Source organism: Hipposideros armiger, unplaced genomic scaffold (genome assembly GCF_001890085.2).
Source record: "Hipposideros armiger isolate ML-2016 unplaced genomic scaffold, ASM189008v1 scaffold_47, whole genome shotgun sequence".
NCBI classification, from domain to species: domain Eukaryota; kingdom Metazoa; phylum Chordata; class Mammalia; order Chiroptera; family Hipposideridae; genus Hipposideros; species Hipposideros armiger.
The window spans coordinates 3,315,360-3,336,128 of NW_017731397.1; the positions used below are offsets into that span (position 1 = coordinate 3,315,360).

At 43.4% G+C, this 20,769-nt stretch overlaps 1 protein-coding gene across 1 annotated transcript in view; it reads right to left on the reverse strand.

The window, feature by feature from the left end:
* Window positions 1-4,010: 4,010 nt before the first annotated feature.
* The window catches only part of LOC109381328 (probable serine carboxypeptidase CPVL), a 72,299-nt gene continuing 55,540 nt past the window's right edge, over window positions 4,011-20,769 (reverse strand). The window contains exons 11-12 of the mRNA XM_019639875.1: window positions 10,164-10,346; window positions 4,011-4,028 (exon numbers count right to left, since the gene is read on the reverse strand). Of these exons, the coding sequence (XP_019495420.1) occupies window positions 4,026-4,028; window positions 10,164-10,346 (186 nt within the window). The 3' untranslated portion in view covers window positions 4,011-4,025. The remainder of the gene's footprint in view (window positions 4,029-10,163; window positions 10,347-20,769) is intronic.

Genomic DNA, 20,769 nt, shown 5'->3' on the forward strand with positions numbered 1-20,769 from the left:
CCTATCTTGGAAGCTTGATATGAATTGAAAAGCAAGGCTGGTCCATCTTTCTAATGCAGGCAGAAGACATAATTGCACTGAGCGCTTAGGCAAAGGCTTACATTGTGCAAACAAAAGAAGACCAATATCCCATGTGGTCTTAGGCAAACTCCCAGCTCCTGCTGCTGTCTTCCCCGGCCCCGCCCCAACCCTGAGAGCCTGCAACTACATTATCTGGGTGGCCTTTATGGTAGACATAGAGATCCCCCTCCAAGGATGGACGTGTTGCCCAGCTGTGGGGGGTCCAGTCAGCAGACAGCCTCCAGCTGTCAGCTCCTTCATGGTCTGCGTCAGCTGTAGAGAGAAGCCTTTCCCAAGATGATGCCAGTCCTGCGGCAGCCCACATTTGGTGACGAGTGAGATGCGAGGTCATTTTGGCCCGATATGGGACACTCTGATGGAAAATATGCTCTCTCTAGAGCTCCCTGCAAGGTTGGCCAAGGTTTACAGGCCTGCATCACAGTTTGATTTTCTTTCTCCACCTATTCTGCTTCCTGCTCCCTTCCTTTCGCAGGGGTGTCAATCCCTAGTAAACATCATGTACCCCCAGCTTTGCTCAATGCCTGCTTCTGGAGAGTTCAACCTGTGACTGCCGTGAAGCTCTCTGAAGATAGCAGGTCTTATCATTCAGGACGCGGGCATGTGGTTTGATTGCTATGTTCTGGCTTTCTGCCCACAGTCTGAATCCCACAAATGGACTGAAGGACTTTCCCCAGGTCTAGAAGATGGAGACCAAGAGCCCATAAATCAGCACTTCGCTCTTTGTAGACGGGAACAGAGCTGGGAGAGAGAGGAAGAGCCTGCTGAACAGTTTCTGTAGAACAGCCAAAACGTCTCCCCGGGGAATCGGCTGCATTTGGTAATCATTGTCTCAAATCTGCTTCACAGTTACTTTCTTCCATTAAATATTGTCGTAACTTCTCATCCCCTCTCAACCAGTCGAATGCAAAAGTCACATGTACTGCTCTTTGCTTATTGTGATTTTGTCAGTGCAGCCAGGGACTTGCTAAAGACCTTCCTGGAACTGTTATGTCCTTCAGAAATAGTTCATAATGCTCCTACAACTGTTTAAAATGCTTAAAAAAAATTAAAAAAAAAAAAGGTGAGCAGGAAGTCCCAGAAAGGCAGGTGGCCCGCTCTCCGCTATTCCTTCTGCGGATCATCCGTGGAAACATTCGAATACCTAGTCTGACCCTCCCTTTTGCTCCAAGGACCGTGGTTATTCTTTCCTCCTTTTTTCAAGTTGTGTGTAGAGTCAAAGAAACAAAAAGTTAATGTTAGTTTTAGAAAGGCACCACGAGGAAGCTGTGGTTATGCTTTCCGTCTGCACGCCAGTCCTTCTCCCTCCTCCTCCTCCTCCTTGTAAGCATTCCCCTTTCCTTCAGGGGACAACTCATTCCATGTGGACGGGATGTGCTGCCAAATACTGTCCACCGCCAACACTCCACCCCCACCTTTGTCACCACCACCACCACACACATACCGCCAGGGCAGACAGGTAGCCTGGATCTGGCCAAGCAGAGGGCTCTCTCCCTCCACACCAGGGGAAAGGTTGAACTGGATTGTCAAATCTCAGCTCCTACTACGAGTTGAAGCTTTAAGCAAATCTCTCAGGTGAAACTTCTGTTTCCTCATTTATAAATTAGTAAATACAATCACATAATTTACAAGTGAGCTACTAGCGTTCCATAAAATTGTGAATAAAAAAAGTGTGTGGCAGACCACAGGCCTGCCCGAGGGCTTGCAAACATTCCTGTGAAGTAACTGATCTCACTCAGAGTTTACAGAACCAGGAACCAGCCCAAGGCTAGTAAGTGACAGACCTGAAATTCAAACCAGGTTTGTCTGACGCCAGCGCCTACCTTCCTTTCATTACAGCAGACCATCTACCCTTGGTCATGACTCTCCAAAACCTTTAAGCTTGGAGGGAGGCAGGCTCCTTCCCTTTGGTTGATCTGGATGGAACCTCTAGCTGAAGGTCTGATTCCTATTGGAAACTCAGGAAAGATCTCCCTCGGAGCGGGTCTGCAGATTACACACCTGAGGTCTCCCTAAGCCAAATCTTGTGAGAGTCAAGGTTAAGTCACAGCTTGTGCTTCACGGAGGTGCTTCCTGTGGCTGCCTGAGGAGGGGATTAGGATGACACCAGCATGCCAGGCTCTCCTTGTAGACACTTAGCTTTTAAGGTGGTGTGGTTACATAGTAAACACTGTCTCTCAAGTAGGAATGGGTCCTCACAGCTTGGATGTTCTGAAGTTTTATGCCCCCATCTCTATTTCAAAATCAAGCATCAGGAAGGCAGTCTGAGGAAGTAGGATGGGAACCTTCTTCCAATAAAGCTCCGAACGTTCTCCCCAGTTCCCAGAAACCCCCCTCCCCTGGCCTCTCTCCACCCTGAATGCCTCCTTTGGCTGCCATTTTAAATTTCTCAAATGGCAGCTTTGCATATGCACTTAAAAACCTCCCACGGTGGCACGTATTGTATGCTTCACTTGTAGGAGATACTTAGAGAGTGGTCAAATTCACAGAGACAGAAAGTAAAATGGTGGTGGCTAGGGGGTGGGGCGAGGAAATGGGGAGTCAGGATTTAATGGGACAGAGTTTCAGTTTTACGAGATGAAAAGAGCTATGGAGATGGATGGTGGTGATGGTTGCACATGACTGTATTTAATGCCAGTAAACAGTACACTTAAAATGATTAAGACGGTAAATTTTATGTTCTGTGCTTTATCACACTGAAAAAAAAACTGAAAAGAAAGAACCCCAAACCTTCAAAGGCTCCCCACTGCTTCAACAACAAACACTCACCCCTTCGCCTACCACCGCGGCCCCGTGACCACTTCTCCAGTCTCTCTCCTAGCTTTCATTTTCCAGGCTCCGGACTAGAAACCAGGCGGCGCCTCTGCTGGGCTCTGTGCGTTCTCCATCCAAGGCTCCGCCCACCATGTTTCCTGGGCTCATTTTGGCCAATTTTTGCACCTGTTCTTTCATTAATATCAAAAGTTCCCAGATAAAGCCATAGCTTTTCTTACCATTGGACGAAACTGGCCTCACTACCTCCTAGGCTGTAGTACCTTTCAAAAACCTCGATACTCCATCTGTCTCTAGGAGGTGGGCACACACATGTGACTTCAGAGCTAACTCTGGATGTGGAATACGTTATTTCTCAGGCCTGCTGTCATTAGGGCAGACATGGATGCAGGCTCCAGTTTTAACTATCGTAGCATATGGCGGCCAATGTGTCATTCCCGATGTGAGTGCTCTTGTGAAGCCGAAAACCATTGGGCTGGGAGCCAGGAGGCCTGGAATCTAATCTCAGCTCTGACATGAAATGGACAGGGGACTTTGGGACAGTCGCTTAACTGCTGGGCTTCAGTTTCCCCATCTGGAAAATCAGATCTAATATTTGTTCCAGCTGTAAAATGTTACCTTGCTGAGTTAATCCATCCTGAGATTATTGAATGACGTGAATTGATACTGATCATGAAAACACAATGACTTAAACTGCAATCAGGAAAAACAGACTTGTTGGAAATTATGCAGACGTCATAAAAGCAGAAGCTACAGCTAGTAAGATGTGGTAAGAATGAAAACTGACCAGAGACTCAAACTTCTCTTTCAATGTTTATATGGAAAATAATTAGTCTCAACAAAAATATTTTCAGTGAAATAAAGATAGAAAAATTTGAAATGGTTTCAATGCTTTCGTCAGAAAATTTGGCTTCATGAAGTTTGTTCTAGAAAAATGTTCTAAAAGAAATTAATCAGTGTTGCTAGTATTCTGGTTACAATTTCATATTTCTAAATGTGGAGTCAAAATTTCTCTGGGGTTGAAATGACGACTCAGTGATGTAAGAACAAAACATCCTGCATTTCAAAAGCAGTGACAACATCAAAAGAGATGAACAGCAACTTGGACAGAGAAGGGCAGAGAAAGACCCCAAAAGGAGCAGCAGGGTGGCCTGAATAGTGACGGTCATGGGTTGTTACTGCCAAGGAGAAAAGAAGATCAGACCTCTGAGATATATTATAATACTATTAAGTCAATGTATGTCTACACATACACACATAAACACACATGTATACACACATACAAACACACCGGAGTCAATACCAGTGAGGTGTGTGTGTACATATCTGTCCCTATAAATGTACACTCTTAAGGCCACTATATTATTCTGTAATTCCTGCTAACTGAGCCCCTTTGGGCGTTCATAAAAAACAGGTATTTCCAATCTTTCTTAGACAATGTCTTAGAGATAACTCAGTGAAATATTGGCATTTTACAGATGAACAAACTGAGGTTCAGAGAAGGCCGGTGCCCAGATGATGTAATAAGGCCAGGTCTGATTCTTAGAATGGCTCAGATACCAAGGGTTTGCTACCTCTAGGCCAGGCCCAACAAGGGACTACAAACAACGCTTGTCCTTCACTCATTCTGAAGGCTAGCCGGAGCTGCCTTGGGTCTTCCCAGGTATCGCTTGGTGGGACTACCTGGGGACCCAGTGCTCCCCCTCTCAGGACCCTGCTGCTCGCTGGGGAGAGCTGCCATTCCTTTAAGTGGACATTTTCAGCAACCATGCGAAGACAAGTCTACTTGGGTTTTGATTTTTAAATGAAGAGCTGTGGAGTTTGGCAGAGAATGAGGTTTCTTTTTTGGCAGACACACACGCATGCTTCTGTTTTGTGTGGCTCACGCTGAAAAACAAGTCCATGGCTAAGGTCCGTTTTTTTTCATTATCAGACGCTTGACATTTGGACAGTGTCCTAGCTCCAAGCCTCACAGAGAATGCCTTTGTTAACACCGGAGCTCCTCTGCCTCCTCCTTTCTGCCGCATGTCCACACACTGCCCCCCATCCTACGCTGAGACTTTAAGGGGGCAGGAGCCCGCCAACTTCTTTAAGTCGCCTACACAAAATGCAGATCCCTGGCTGCGTGGTAAAACACTCCCCATCACAAACACATATGGGCCGTGCCACTTTTGTTACCCGTTTTTTTTGGCAGCCAAAGAAGTGCCATCTCATCTCTCAATGTGTTCTGCATTCAAGAGAGGAGGCAGCGGGCTTCGTGTGATATTTGCCACAGGTTTCTGAGTGGCGGCCAATCCCTTTTCCCACCTCTGTGGCACAGGGTGTCCTGCAGCTGTGACCTGGCTGGCCTCCCAAGCGGGGTGCACAGAGCCGAGAGGGACACGTGGGCAATGCCAGGCACTGCAGCAGTCAGAGGGCTGGGCTGGGGACATCACATAACAAGCGGCGGAGGCAGCCCCCAGAGGGTCTAGAGGGCACACTGAGTGTGCCTGGTGGGATCTCGTCCTAAAGCTGTGTGACAGACAGAGGGGCGAGTGACATATCCACTGCTCTTGGGTAGCTCAACATTCACATTTGCCCTTAATGGCCTAAATCTTAATACTTCCTCTTTCCCCTAAGGGTTGATTTTCCCAATCAAACATTTTCCCTGATCTTGGCTTTTACTATGCATCATTTTCCCTTTGTTACATATATTCTTATAAGTGATTTAGAGTGATAAAAATGACAAAAATGCCAGCAAACATTTCCTGAGTCAGGCACTGCTCTAAGCTTATTAGCATACTGAATCCCCTCAACAATCCTATCAGGATGCCATAGACTGTTGTTCTTAAACAAGAGACATTTATCTTCTGGCTCATAGATGGGTGCCTTCTTGCTGTTTCTTCATATGGCAGAGAAAGAGAGAGAGAGAGAGAGAGAGAGAGAGAGAGAGAGAGAGAGAGAGAGAGAGAGAGAATCTCTCTGGTATTTCTTTTCTTCTTTTAAAGACACTAATCCCATAGAATCAGAGTGCTGCCCTCATGAACTCATTTACCCTTATATTACCTCCTTACCAGTCCTGTCTCTAAATACAGTCACATCATAGGTTAGGGAGTTAACATATGAATTTGGGGCGATGCAATTCAGTGCATAGTTAAGTGGGCACTGTTACCATCCCTACCTTTTAGGAGGTGAAATTGGGGCCCAGAGAGGTAAGAAACTTGCCCAAGGTCATATAGCTATTAAGTAGAAGACTCAGAATGCAAATCGTGGTCTTCCTGACTCACATACTTGTGCTGTTTCAACATACATTATAGGTACATGCATGTATATAAATACACAGACATACAAAGACACATATGCATATATAACCAAGTACGGTACACAGTTCACTTCAGTAACAATTATCATTCCTACACTAGTCAGTGGCTAAAGTAAAAAATTCTCCCCGACAGAAACATGTTGACAACAAAGCAAATTTTTTCTTGTGGGAGAAAAGATCCCATGTAAGGGTTTGTGTGTTAAGGTCATGATACCAAAGAAGAGAACATGAAGACACTCAGAATTTGAACTGGAAGGGATCCTGGACCAGGGCAAGAAGTGAGGACTTCTAGTTCTGAGCTCTATCTACTGGCTAAAGTGTAATGAAGTTCCAGAAGACAGAATATATGTATGTGTGTATATATATATATATATATATGATTATTATAGCAGGCGATTAGCCGATTAGCTTTCTGGATCCTAACTACTCTGACCCACAAAAACCCACATGATGTGGCCACAGCCAAATCCCCAGCTTTATCGCCCGGCTTTTCCTACTCCTCACCACACCCCAATCCCACTGGTTCTCCTTCCTTTCCTCAAATACATCCAGCTTGTTTTTGCCTCTTGGCACATTCCAACATTCTCTGCACAGACACTCTTACCCACTTTTGCACATGGCAACTCCCTGATGCCTTACTGTCTCAGCTCTTCAGAAAGCCTTCTTGGTTACATCCACCATCCACACTAGTGCCTGCAGCACCTGCCACGCATGCTCTTCCCCATCACCCAGTTTTATTTTCTGACTTTATCTTATTTAATAATGTGTATATTTCCTTCTTGTCTGCCTCTATCCCTTCTCTCCTTTGGGTAAAAGCTCCTTGATAGAAGGGACTTGATCATATTCATCCTGCTGACCTTGAAGCAGCCAGACCACCTGGTCAGAATGGGAGGATATGGTCAGAAATAAAAGCATCTGGGCATTTTATTATTAAGCTAATATTTCTTCACTTCTAGCCACAAACCATCTCTGTGCTCTATCTAATACATGGCTGGAGGTAAGGTTAGACCCTTGGGAGCATCGGTAAGTGTCTCTTTTATATTGCACCTGAGGGATGGCTAACAAATAGCTTTCAGACATATGAGAACAATTAAACAAGTTTTTTTAACATTCCCCACCTTGCTGTGAATTAAGTATCAGAGCTGGCAATACAACAGACACGGGCAAATAGTCTATGCGAGCAAACTGAATAAAGTTTGAATCCCAATCTGTCATTGGGTGATACTAGATTAATTCTTCACCTTCTCAGAGTCTATTTCCTCTAGTAAAATGGAAATGGTATCATGTCATGTGCAGGGCTGTTCTGAAAATATCCATTAAGTACCAATCATCACGTCTGGCACATATTTAGTTCTCAAGAAGCCCAAACTATCTTCATCATTATTGAACATAAATATAGGTAGAAGAGCCCACCCTGTAATGTCTTTATTGCCATTTTTTTCTGTTCCTTTTTTTCTTGTGTTATTTTGCACAGAAAATATCATAGTATATCTTTTGACTGATTTATTGAAATATGGATGTAGATCGGAACTGCTGAAACACATATTAAATGACCAACAAGAGGAGAATCAAGGAAGTTAATTATATCAATTCAGTGGAATATCATTTAAAGGTAAGTAAGAGCCTATACTGTAACTTTTAAAATATCTATGATATAATGTGAAAAAAAACCCCGAAACCAAAACCAAAACCAAAACCAAAACCAAAACCAAAACAGAGCAGCAAGTGCCACACCTGTCCTGACAAGGCATAGTTATTGCTCTCAATTTTCCTACTAAGGAAAACTAGAAAAGTTGGACAAAATACAGAACACATCCATCTGAAAGTCCTGAAGATTTTCCAAGGCAGGAGGGTTGCATTAGTTTCCTGTTGTTGCCATAATGAAGTACCACAAATGTAGTGCCTTAAAACCATGTAAACTTCTATAGTATGTAATTCTGGAGGTCAGAGGTCTGAAATGGTCTCACTGGACTAAAATCAAGATGCCAGGAGAGCCCATTTCCTTGCTTTTTCCAGCTTCTAGAGGCTGCCTGCGTTCCCTGTGTCCAGGTCCCTTCCTCTATTTTCAAAGCCAGCACTCAACATCTTCAAATCGCCCTCTGCCTCCCCTGCCTCCCTCATTCACTTATAAGGACCTTTGTGGTGACACCGGGCCCTCCGGATAACCCAGAATAATCTCCCCATCTCCGGGTCGGAGGAGTAGCAACCCTTATGTCTGTATGTAGCCCCTTAATCCCTTCTTCCCGTAGGATATAACATATTCACAAACCCCAGAGATTAGGAAGAGGGCTATTTTGGGGGCCCATTATTGTGCCTACCACAAGGGGCTGGACTTTCAAAGTAAAGGGAAGGGCTGCAAGCTGACCCTGACATTCTGTGGACCTCTCCTCATGAAAACAATAACTGATGCAGGAGGCTAAGAGGCTAGAAAACCAATGAAGTACCATCAAGTGGTAGTTAAGGGGCTGGAAACCTGAATGCAGCTTTCGGGAGGCAAAAACTGATGTTGACACAGCACTTTCCAACTTCTGCCCAGATCTCTCTACATGTAAACAGACACTCTTCTTTCTGTCCTTCCCATTTTCAGACCTGATATATCCCGGGGGTGCCAAAAAAATGTGTACAAGTGGACACTCTGGTCCACGTTGCTCAAGCAGTAGTTCACCATAATCAGAAGTGTCTGGAAGCTGATGGTAACCACTTTGAGCACCTCTTGTAATTGCAGAAGTCAAACGTGACTTGTATTCATCTTTTCTTATCAGTATATATTGAGTATTACAATTTTAATAGTTTTTTCCTTTCTCAAAATGTGTATACATTTTTTTGGCACCCTCTGTATACAGCCAGAATTATTGCTGTTGAGTCATTTAGTTTGTCATTCTACCAGTGTTTAATTCTTTGGTCTAAGTTATCTTGATTTAGAAACTATAATGTTATAAATTTTCCAAGGTAGAGTTTCCTCGCACTTGAGCCCAGAAATATGTCTTTCAAGTGTTCCCTTTGTCCAAGGTAGTTAACGTTTTGTACAATATTTAAATATTTCCATGTGATTTAGTGGTTCGAATGACTGGGGTGGGGAAGCAAAGGTATGCTTTTTACATTAGAATACCCATAATTTTACTTGATCTGCCATTTCTTCTAACATAAATGAGGAATGTATGTTATAACCCAGTGACCCCTTATGAAACTCTTTGTGAACTCCCATTTATCATCCCAAAGTAAAGTACATGTAAGGTAGCATGCCTCTGATTAATTTCTATTTGGAACATAGATTTGCCTAATGGTAAACTCAAGCATTTAGAAAGCTATAATTCCCAAAACCCAGAGGTACAGAATGAGGTCCCAGTGTGGCCTCAAATAAAAAATTGTGGGGGAAAAAAAGATCAAGTCTGGAAGGTCTAAATTTCTCCTCTTGACGAAGCAAAAGCTTACCGAGGGGCTTTCTTAATCTCTCCAAACACTTCCTGGAGATAAAGCGTGCGCACACTGAAGAAGCCCTGTTCATCCTTGAAGGGCTGAGACCTGCAAACATGAGGCTCGCTGGACAGGCTTGACCAGGAGTAACGTCTGACCCCTGGAGTAGAGGTCGCACTCGGGGCATCAGCTAGACGGATTCTGCCCTGGGTCTGTGTGTAATATACAAGTGTGATCGCCGATGTGCCGTAGGACATTACATTGAGCCTTCCTCGTGTAATATGTTCAAGCTCCCCTTTGTTCCCCAATAGACTAATTTTCTCATTAATGATTCCCCTTTTGGGGCTAAGTACTGCCTTTTTGATTGTTACCTTATTTTTTGAATAATACCTCCACTTTTGTCTTATTTCACATTAAGTCTGATGCACTTTAATACGATCTCAGACCAGTCTTCTCTGTAGCGAGTGGGACCGCAGAAGACACATTTTGGCTGGAGTGCGACTGCTTAAGGCCAGCCATGCCTTGTTGGTATTCAGGCTTTGGTGTAAATCTCACTGTCCCATTTCCACAGCCTGCACGCCCCAGAGCACTTTCATACCTGATAGAAGTCACCCACTTGCCGCACATAACCAGCCACTTCATTATCAGATTTAAAGATCTTCCAAACTTTTCTTTCTGTCTTCTTGTAGTCCCAGGATCCTTTCCAATTCATGGCCATCAAGGAGCGTTCCATCAGGGCAGCTGCCACGATGATGTCCAGTTGGCCATTGTAGATGAGAACCTAAAGGAAATAGAGCCGGGTAAATATGCAGGATTCAGCAAGCGAAGCCAGAGGCTCTATCTAGGTATAGGAAGTATGCGTGTGCGAGCCTCCCTGATGCAGTGTTCAGAGAAGTCAGCCCCGGAGGTCAGTGGAGTCATTTTCTTCCAGTAGGGCACATGCACCAGCAACCTGAAATAAACTCAAGCCTTGTCTCAACCATTGCATTCTTCCAAAAGATTGATTCTTCATAGGAATCTGCATAGAGGCCTCTCTTCTCTGCAAATGTATCTATGCTGTATTACCCAGTGATACCACATACTTGGATGTACAGCTGTGTTAAGGAAGAGGACTGTAATGACAGCATTTTAGTGAAACTAACGAATCCTACACCCTAGGATTTTCAAGAAGCCTGCATTTCGTTAAGTCCTCTTCCAGGCATTGCAGTAGCTGGCGAGCTGGCCATTCTCTTGGGGGTTGTTAATCCGTGTTGCTCTCCCCTCCCATGTGGATTTCACAGTGGCAACTATAATTTTTTGAGGCAGACAGACAGATGCAGGTGCCTCAGATTTGTTACTTGTTGGAGGCAACTATGTCTGCCATGCAACTTCCAACATCTTAACTATGATAGCCATTTGTCAAGTGAGAACTGTCCTCTTTCCCAGAACACATTTTTTCCCCCCCAAGTTGATGAATATTAAGAGTGGAAACAACTCGGAAGCAACTCTTATCTTTTCTCCCAAAATAGTTTTCAATTTGCTTGAAAAGAATTCAGATAATACCCAATGCTGATGAAGTTGTTAAACTCTGGGGACAGTGGAAAATGACACTACCCTTTAGGAAAGCAATGGTCCATTTTTAGCACAAAGACTTTAAATGTCAAAGTTTTGTCCCCACAATCCCAATTTTTGGAATGTTTTATAAAAATAAGCCCAAAGGAATAAAAAAATTATATAACTATATTCATTAGTCTTATTAGAATGAAAAACTTGAAGACAATCTAAAAGTTCCATAATTAGTAAGTGGTTACATAAAATAGGTATACATATTCACATATATGGAATGAAACTTTATAAAAATGAATACAGTTGATTAGCTGGTAGAAATTTGAGTAACCTTCTCCTTTGTTTTCTACGCTTCTTAGGCTATTTTTATGCAATAACACGATATTAATTTTCGTAAAGTATTGTCACTCTACCTTCAGGAAGGAGGTTTTTCTCAACTCTGGTTTGGCTCAAGTGAAGACCTTTAATTGCACCCTCAAATTGGATATAAAGTGTTTTGCTGCATATGTTTCCACCTCTGCCTTCCTGGAGTGGGCTTCTTAAAAGGGTTACACAAAATTGAAAAGCTCCGGACTGTTACACACTCCAAATCCTCAAGCAGCAGTGGGCCAGAGCTCAGTCTAAGATGAAAGAGACCTGGGCCTCTGCTGCGGGAATGTGGGGTCTTTCATGTTATCCAGTCACCATCACCACCTCCATTCTCTGAAGCAGAAACCCAAAGGGAAAAATCCTGGTCGATTTAAAGCCTCTCAAAAAAACAAAAAACAAACAAACAAAAAAACTCAACTCCACTATAGCAATAAAAATTTGCATTGTTTATACAAAGAAATTGCCTCAAAGACCTTGAATACTTATGGCTCATGCGAAACTCCTACAGCTGTTTTGTTGACAGTATGGAAACAATTAAATATGATCTGTACCAGCAAACAAGGCTTTAATACTTCACCATTCTAGGAAGGCCTGATTATAGCTAATTAACAAAGATCATCATCTATAAAGTAATTCCTCTTCTAGACTTCAATGAAAAGATCCTGATTAACCAGCAAGCACACAATTGTGTCTGGCGTTTTCCACTCCGTGGCCACCTAAACGAAGTTTGCATCTCTCTGAGTGTCTCTCCTAGCTGCCTTACCATCATCAGTCTATTTTGAAATTGATTTAAGGGATTTCATTTGATCGATTTCATTTTTAAAGGATGAAAATCCACAGATTATAGCAAAAACAGGTTTAGGCGTACAGCATTCGAGTGCAGTTTAGAGCAGTTTGTTGAGCTGAATTGAAATGAAGCCCATCCTGAGTTATGTCTCTTATTCTTCCAGACTCATCATAAACAAGAGCACTTTGACTGGAATGAGGCAGTGAAGGGCTGACCAGCATGATTTTGTGACTGTGATGTGGGGAACGCCCACTTTGGGGGACAAATAGAAATCCTTCCTTGGCCAAGCAAGGAAAACACTTTTCACCTCTAAAAGGGCACGTAAGTCAAATGCAGCCAAAACCGAAATTGGATTAATGATCAAGCAAAATGATTTCAGAGCTGGCATTTAAGGCTTCCAGTGTTAAATATAAGAATTCCCTTTTATTTGTATCTACATGTCACATTTACTCTCGTCAGCCCTCACAGGAATACCCAGTTGCTTCTGGGTGGCAAAGTGGGCAGGATATCCCAGGATTCAGTGACAGTGAGCTGAGAAGTCAGGTGGGGGGAGTGTAGGGGTGGGTGGTTTCGAAGCCCACAGCACGCGTGGGCTCCCCACATCCTGATAGTAAAGCATCAGCCCCGACGGGTTGGCCAGTTATGAAGGATCTGCACACATTTGCTTTATTTCTTCCTTGTCAGGCGACCAACTCTCACGGTTTGCCCTGGACTGAGGAACTTCCCAGGATGTAGAACTTTTGGGCTAACACTGGGACAGTCTGGGGCAATCCTCCCCCTGAGGCTTGCTGGTATTTTAAGCAATAGGGTCTAAAGGCAGAGAGGAGACAGAAGTGAATGCAGCTTTTAGCTATGAGTCCCTTGTCAGTAGGGAGTCTAAAGAAACAGTGCAAGGAAAGGGCTGGTTGGAGTTGGTTTACCTGACAGCACCCTCAATACCAGCTTCCTCCCCCCATTTCCTTTCTGGTCCACTGTGAGGCCTCAGTTCAGGAGCAAAGGCACGAGAATTTTCTTTTCTTTTTTTAGTACTTGGAGTTCTGACTGGTTAGCTTGTTGAAATTGATGGTTATGTGAAGACATGGAAAAACACTTCTGATTAAGAAATCAATGAAAAACTATTATTCCAGTACTTGTGCTTTATAATTATGATAAAAAGATGCTCACACTTGGGAAAAGAATACATCAAAATACTAGCTGTTAAGGTAGTGGAATTTTGGAAGATTTGTTTTAACTTGACTGTTTTCTAGGTTTTTAGTAAATGTGGTTAGGGTACTTTTATTATATAATGAAAAAATAATAAAACAAATAATAACACCAAGAAGTTAGGCACCTCCATTTGGCAAAAGATGGGTCTTTATTAGGGAATCATTTCTGCAAACTCAAATATTACCAGCTCTCAATTTTTCAGGGCAACTGGGTAAAAAGCCTAATTTTAGTTTGTTCATAGATGCTCTTAAAAGCTCATTCCAGAATTCAAGCATTTGTAAGAGATGGAACTAGGTGATTTGGATTACAAGCATCTTTTTGTTTTTTTCTGTCAAAAGACAGAGATAAGAGGGCATTGCTATTATGTTCTTTACTTTATGAAGTGCTTTCTTGTACACATGGCTTTCTTCTCATATTGCCACAATCAGGGCTAGAAGGGTTACATCACCCACCTCCACTTTAGGAAACTATGACACAGTGAGGTGCCAGAATGTGTCCCAGATCTCGAACTTCCAAACTTCTACCTAGAACCCTTTAAGAATCCCCTAAATTCCTTCACAGCAACAAGCATTTATGGAATCCCCACAGCTAAATGTTTAGCGCTTCCAAGAGCCTATGGAAATGGTGAGTTGGTTGAGTATGATGTAGTTCACATCTCCAGTTCAGAAGTGACCTTGGTCTGTTTGTCCAAGTCTGGTGATATCTCTCAGTCATTTCTCACTTTGGATCTATGGACAAGGTTGTGAGCAAAGGCATAAATCAGCTGGTGACAGATGCCTCACTTTCTTTGTAGGGAGTGGCCTTGATTAAGTAGCTGTGGAATAGCATCAGCTCCTTGAGAAGGGGCCTGCCTTAGTACTCAGTCCATCCACAACCCTTTCACAGCGCCTGGAACCCCATGAAACATACTGACCCGTATAGGGTTTAGTCAGTTGCTGTCGCTAAAGGCTTTCTGTAATGCTGTGTAGTGATTGTCTGCTGTTTTGCTTGCCAGGGTCTACTCTTCTTTCTCCTGGGACGTGTACTCCCATTCTCTCAAAGGATACAGCCCTAGTGGGGCTTGTCAAGCAGTGTCCTGCCTCTTCTGTGCAAGGGATGGGCCTGTGGCCTACGGGAGGGCACTGAAATGCTCTTTCCCTAGAACCTGAAGAGTGGGCAGAGCGAACCAGGGTTCTCTGATGAATCTGCCCATTAGTTTTACAGCCTGGATCCCCAGAATTTTCCCGGGTCACTATCTTTCCTTACTCCAGTTCTTTCATTGTTCTGTGAATTCTGTGACCTATCATGTCTTCCAGTTGATTCCTTTCATGTTTCAAGTAACTAGAGTTGTTTCTGTTGCTAAGAGCTGGAAATCCAAACTCATGCACCATTGGACTGGTGCACACATGCCCCAGCATGCCGTAAGCGGGAACCCCTGGACACGAGTCTTACCTCCACGAGGTCTTACATGAAGACAGTGAGACCTACATCTCCGTGTCGTGAGAATGAACGAGATGATGTGCACGGAGCTGCTAGCACACTGCCTGTCACAGATTGGGAGTTCAGTGAGTGTTAGTGCCTCCTCCTCCTCAAACAGGTTGATAATTTGAAATAACTTGATTCAACAAAGCACTCCTAAAATAAACCTTCAGGGTATGTGGATGGTCTTTGTGCGTCCCATACTTGGTGGCCAATCTCATTCTTTCAGACAAAGGCCTGCAGCAGGAGGAAATCCAGCCAGGATAAACCTGAACTCTATGTATTCAAACTCCTGAAATAACATGCCTTTCACCGCAACTTTTACACACATTGTGCATGGCATCTTGGCAGTATTTTCATGGTAGTCAAAGCCTTAAGTTTATAAATTACTCTTTTAAAGGAACTTTTAGTTCTGAAGTATCAGACTCAAGATCGCAAGGAATTTCCCCATACTTAGATGCTAGAAAAGTATGGTTAGAAAATATAGCTTTTAAAAAGGATATTTGTGACTAATAATTGAACTCTTTCATTCTTATTATGTTGCCACCATTTTACACCCATGATTTCACAACACCCCCCAGAGGGCAGGTATTATTTATCCTATTTTAGGCACAAAGAGACAGAGGTGCAGGGAGATGAGTCAACTGGTGACAGAGATTCAACCTCAGATCTGCCTGAGTCCCAAGCGTGTGCTTCTAAGAATGCTTTCTACACTGCCTCCCTGCCTACGTCACTACCCCCAAAACAACACATCAACAGGTGGTGTATTCTGTTTTTAATTCCACGTGCAACGAGCAAACCGACAGGTAGGTGTGACTCTTTGCAATGAAGATACATGTTGAAAGTTAAGAGCACAAGCTCTGTGGCGGGGTTGGAATCCTAGCTCTGCCACTGACTAGCAAGATTATCTTAATGTAGTCACTCAGCCTGTCTTGAGCTCAGTTTCCTCATCTGTATAAGAGAAACACACGTGACAGAGGGTCATTCTGAGAATTACACAACATAATCCAGGTAAAGCTCTCTGCATCCCAGGCATATACTAACTATCCAATTAACGCTGGCTGTTATTAGTATCATCACACTTGACTAGCTCAACATAGCTATTAAATAGTTCCAGAATTTCCAAATGAGTAATTACCTGTGGATTACAATTATGATTTAGGGTGTAAGAGTTAGAATTCTAACACAACTACACGAGGTCATCAATTTGATAAAACCAACAGCAGGGGCTTATGAAAGTCGTGTGACACTTGCAGACAGAAGCCTTGAGCCCCAGCCCTAGCTCAGCCTCCCGAGGCCTGTGCTTACTGAGTGACCTTGGCTGTGTCATCTACTTCCTCTGAGCCTTGACTTTCCGTAGATATTCCTTATGAGGAGGAATAGCTACATCCTAGAGATGTTAGGAAGGCCAAATGGGATATGAGATGTAAAAAAGGTCCTGTAGCCTGAAGAGCAGTGTTTTATCAATTGTTTTGCTACTCCTTATCAAGAATAATCTGAAAAATAAATTTCTATAGTGGAGTGCAGAGGTGTTTAAGTTGGCTGCCTGAGGCCTGCATTCAGCTTGCAGATATACTCATTTAGTCTATATAACGTTGTTGTTTTTGCAATTAGAGGCCTGCATTCAAAGCCTGGGAGATCTGACCACACTGTGCCTGTATTTCTACTGGGCCACGATGAACTAACACTGCACAGTGGCTGTCCCCCTAGGACACTGTCCCCACCCCCACCCCCCCAAGAGGTGCAAGGGCAGTTGTCATTTATTCAATGCTTATGCTGCTGTTTTTCTTAGAAGAGAAAAATATTTCTCCGTATCCATGTCCTTGTCATGGGTAAACCAGAAAGATCAATAGGTCTCAATCCAACGCTATTCATTTATTTCATTTCCTTCCTGGATCCTCAGGCTGCTGAGTTTCGCTTCCATCTGAGATGGAAGGGACGTGGCCTTTTGTCTGAGTTGGAGAAAAGAGCGTATGCTCACTTATGTAAGGAGTGTGTTTTGTTTGTTTGTTTAATCTGCTCACATGAAATCTCTACTTATTCAACAGCCAATATTTATGAAGGGCCTAAGGATTAGGGGACAGGCACGAAAAGATGTGACCCCTGACCTCCTGATGCTCCAGGTTTTTTGGGTTTTTGTTTTAGTTTTTCGAAACTGAATAATCAGAAGAGGAAAGTTGACTCTTTCATTCCCTAAGTTTTCCGTAAAAGAGGGTCAACAAAAGTCAGTTTCACTTACATCTTTGTAAAATCTAGTCATTTTAACATTTTAAAACCATGAACCTTCCACGTTTGGGATAAATATAAATCAAGTGTGTATTCATAAATTTAATCCTCTTAGCAAGAAAAGCCTCTCCCCGGGACAGACCTAATGAACAGAAGCAGATGATGATGAACCCTTATTTTATACAGTGAGTGCCTCTGAAAGGTAAATAATGTCCAGGCAGATATAAAGCAACCAACTGTGTTAGCCAAACATCCCTGCAGACCAGTTTACCTGCAGACCCAACTTTTGACTTCAATTAAGTTAGGGGGTGCCACATGACATTCAAAGGGGAGAAGAAGAGACATCTGTGCTTTTAATGGTGCCTGTAAAGCTCAATATTTGAAAGGAAGGATTGGGGGCAGAAATGTATATAAGTGTGTATGTGTGTGTGTGTGTGTGTGTGTGTGTGTGTGTGTATTTCATTGTCGGCAGTATAAAAGCATAGGGCTGAAAATAAATCATGTGAGGGCCCCTTACTGATCTAAACTTTAACTTTCTCTAAAAAATCCAAATCAAAACACACGCATTACTGGGAGAACACAAAACTTTTCTATTTGCCCACTTACTCCTCACCGTATTAGGAAAATTACTGAAACGCCACAGAAAGAGGCCATGGACTTTGAGTCTAACAGGAAAGCAACGTGTGCTTTTGTGAGGAGACTGGATTTTTGTTGTTGCATTTTTAAACGAAAGATTTATGCTGATATTTTGGCCCATTTACAATCCATCATAATACTTTGCAGACAAAGTTATGCTCTTTTTCCCAGTGATCTAGTGACCTCAATCTCTAACATTTTGTGGTTTCCTGTTTGGGGAAATGATTGAACAGCAGCCTAAGCTATTCCACGCTGTACGGCGTTCCCAGTTGGCTGCTATCTGTCTTAGTTTTGAATGTTCTGTTCACCAATCAAACAAAAAAAAAAATTTTTTTTTTAAAGAAGCTTTTCCTACAGATGCTCAATCAATGAAACGCCTATGAAGCAGCCCTCCACACTTCCTCTTCTGGCAGCCTTCCTTATCCTTTGTCTATTACGAACTCCCACCTGGCCAGGAGTTCTTTCTGCCTGAAACAGTTAGCATGGCCCACCAGTACCTTTCTCCTGAGTAGAAAAGGACTGATTTCACTAATATCCAATGCAACCTAGGGTAATTCCCAAGGGTTTCTCAAAAAGTCAGCTGCAAAAGAAAATCTGAACTTCAGCAGTGGTGTATCAGTTTCAAGAAATGCTCCCGGCTGCAGGTAGAGTTGTTATCCTTTCATGGACAATGCCTGCGTCCCAGTCATCCATTGCTTACACTTTTGGCCCTTCCTCCTGGTAATTCTGCAGGCATATCTAGCTATAAGGCTCAGGAACCCTGAGTCTCCAGGGTCTGCCTGGAGTAGGCTGGGTAGAAAAATAATGCAACGATTGAATAAAACAGTAGTCATGTCTGCAACCAAGTTGGTCTTCAAAAGAGCATATTTTGCTTCCAAGTTTAAGGAGAAAGGAAGACAGTGAAAGCGGGAATATAAACTTAGAATAAATGCCCCCATGTGCCTGCCATTCCCCGACCAGCTGGTTTTGCCAAGACGAGTAAAGAAAAACGAGAGTGGAGCAAAACAAGGTTGAGTGAGTGTCCAGCGATTATACAAATAATGTCTTTTGGCCAAAGAAAATTATTCCTGCTTTCTTGCAACTTAACTCTAAATAATTTGGTTGCTTTCATAGTGGAACAAGAGGCAAAGCCAACTTGAAAAAGATCCAGCAAACCATCACTCCAAACCAGGCAACTTTGAAAAAAAAAATGTAACTACCTAGAATGGCACACTTAAAATTACTTTGAATAATGACCCAGAATAATATTTTTCCTCCACTTTGAATGGAAAAGTCCTGGGGGCCCACTCTAGGGGGTCCTTGCTCTGCTGCTTGTTTCAGGGCCTGTTCTCATAGCCCTTTTCTGATCTTCTCACCTCTCCAGAGTCTCCTCTGATCACTGTCAATGACTGGATTTAACAAACTGAAAGTGCCCAGGAGCAGGGCTGCCAACTACCCCAGACTGGTCTCTCCAGAAAGGAAGGTCCTGCCTGGTTGTCAGAATGTCAGCTTCAAGGTCACACTAACGGTCATGTCCAAAGGCTGCCACATGCTTACCACTGTTATCACCTTACTAAAAGGTGGGCCAAGGAGCCAACTCTTTCTCTCCTCACACGATTAAACGGACGTAATTAACAATTATTGCACACAACCTAACCAACAAGAAACAGCCCCATGGAACAAACAAACTAACTAACAAATGCTATAATTTATAACAGTTGAGTCTATAGGAACTCATCCACACTAATCAATACAGTAGCCATGAGCTACATGTGGCTAGTGAGCACTGGGAACGTAGCTAGTTCAAATTGAGAAGTACTATAAATTTAAGATACCCACTGATTTTGAAGGCTTAGTGCAAAGAAAGGAATGCAAAATACCTCAATAATTTTTAAATATTGATTGCATGCTGATATAACATTTTGGACCTACTGGGTTGAAGAAAATATGTTATTAAAATTAATTTCACCTGTTTCTTTTTATCTTTTTAATGTGCCTTTTAGAAAATTTAAAATTACAGTTGTGGCTTGCATTCTATTTCTATTGGACAGCACCCAGACACCCATATACCTTGGGTTTGCTAGATCCTGCAAAGGTAATTGGTCCCTTTGTCAACAGTTGCCAAATGACAGAAGTAACTTCAAAGGGCAGCCACTCTTAGAGAAGCAATCTGCAGTTCATGAAACTGGATTAAGGAAGTTGGAAAATATGTCATGTGGAGGAGTGGAAGATGCTTAGACAGCCTCAGTTCTTGCAGGAGGAGTAGACAGGAGCCGTAGGAAAACCCTTTGCCATCAAGTCCAGCTCCCTGCTTCCCAACATTATCACCATCACTCAAGTTCAAAAAAATAATAGCATGGCCATAAAATTGAGTGGATTCATCAAGAATTTGGAGGGGAACACAGGAAAGCTGAGCCCCTGCGGTGACTAGGCAGGGTAGGGTCCCTGCCGCCCTACTTCCCCTTCTGCCCAGGCAGGACAGGACAATGACCTCCCTGCTGAAGTTATCTGGGTGGGGGGCAGGGGGAGTGCAGAGAGCAGGGTGGCCTGGTCACAGGTGAAAGCAGGAGAAATGCTACCCAACCTGCACAAAGCCCTCAATGCAGAGGTGCTCGGAGGCTCCCAAAGGAGGACGGGCAGTGGGCAGGGAGGCCCTCGCGTGTCCAGTGAGCGAGCCTTCCCCAGGGGCAGCCCACCTTGGACTCGGGCTGGCCTTCTCAGACCATCGGCATCCCTTCTCCCCTAACAAACTTGCCTTCCGGCTTGAGAAAATTCTAGCCCTTGGTGAATGAAGATTATTTTGCCTTTCTCTTAGGACTGAAAGTGACAGTAAGTCGGCTCTCTTCCAAAGAGCCAGGAAAGCCACTTCTACAAGTCTAATCCCCACCTGTGGCTATCAACGCCCAGGGAACAGCAAAGGCAGTGAAAGGTCTCCAACCAGGCGCATCTCCTCATGAAAGAGGGCAAGTACCTGGTTGCTCAACGTACTTTTCCTTGC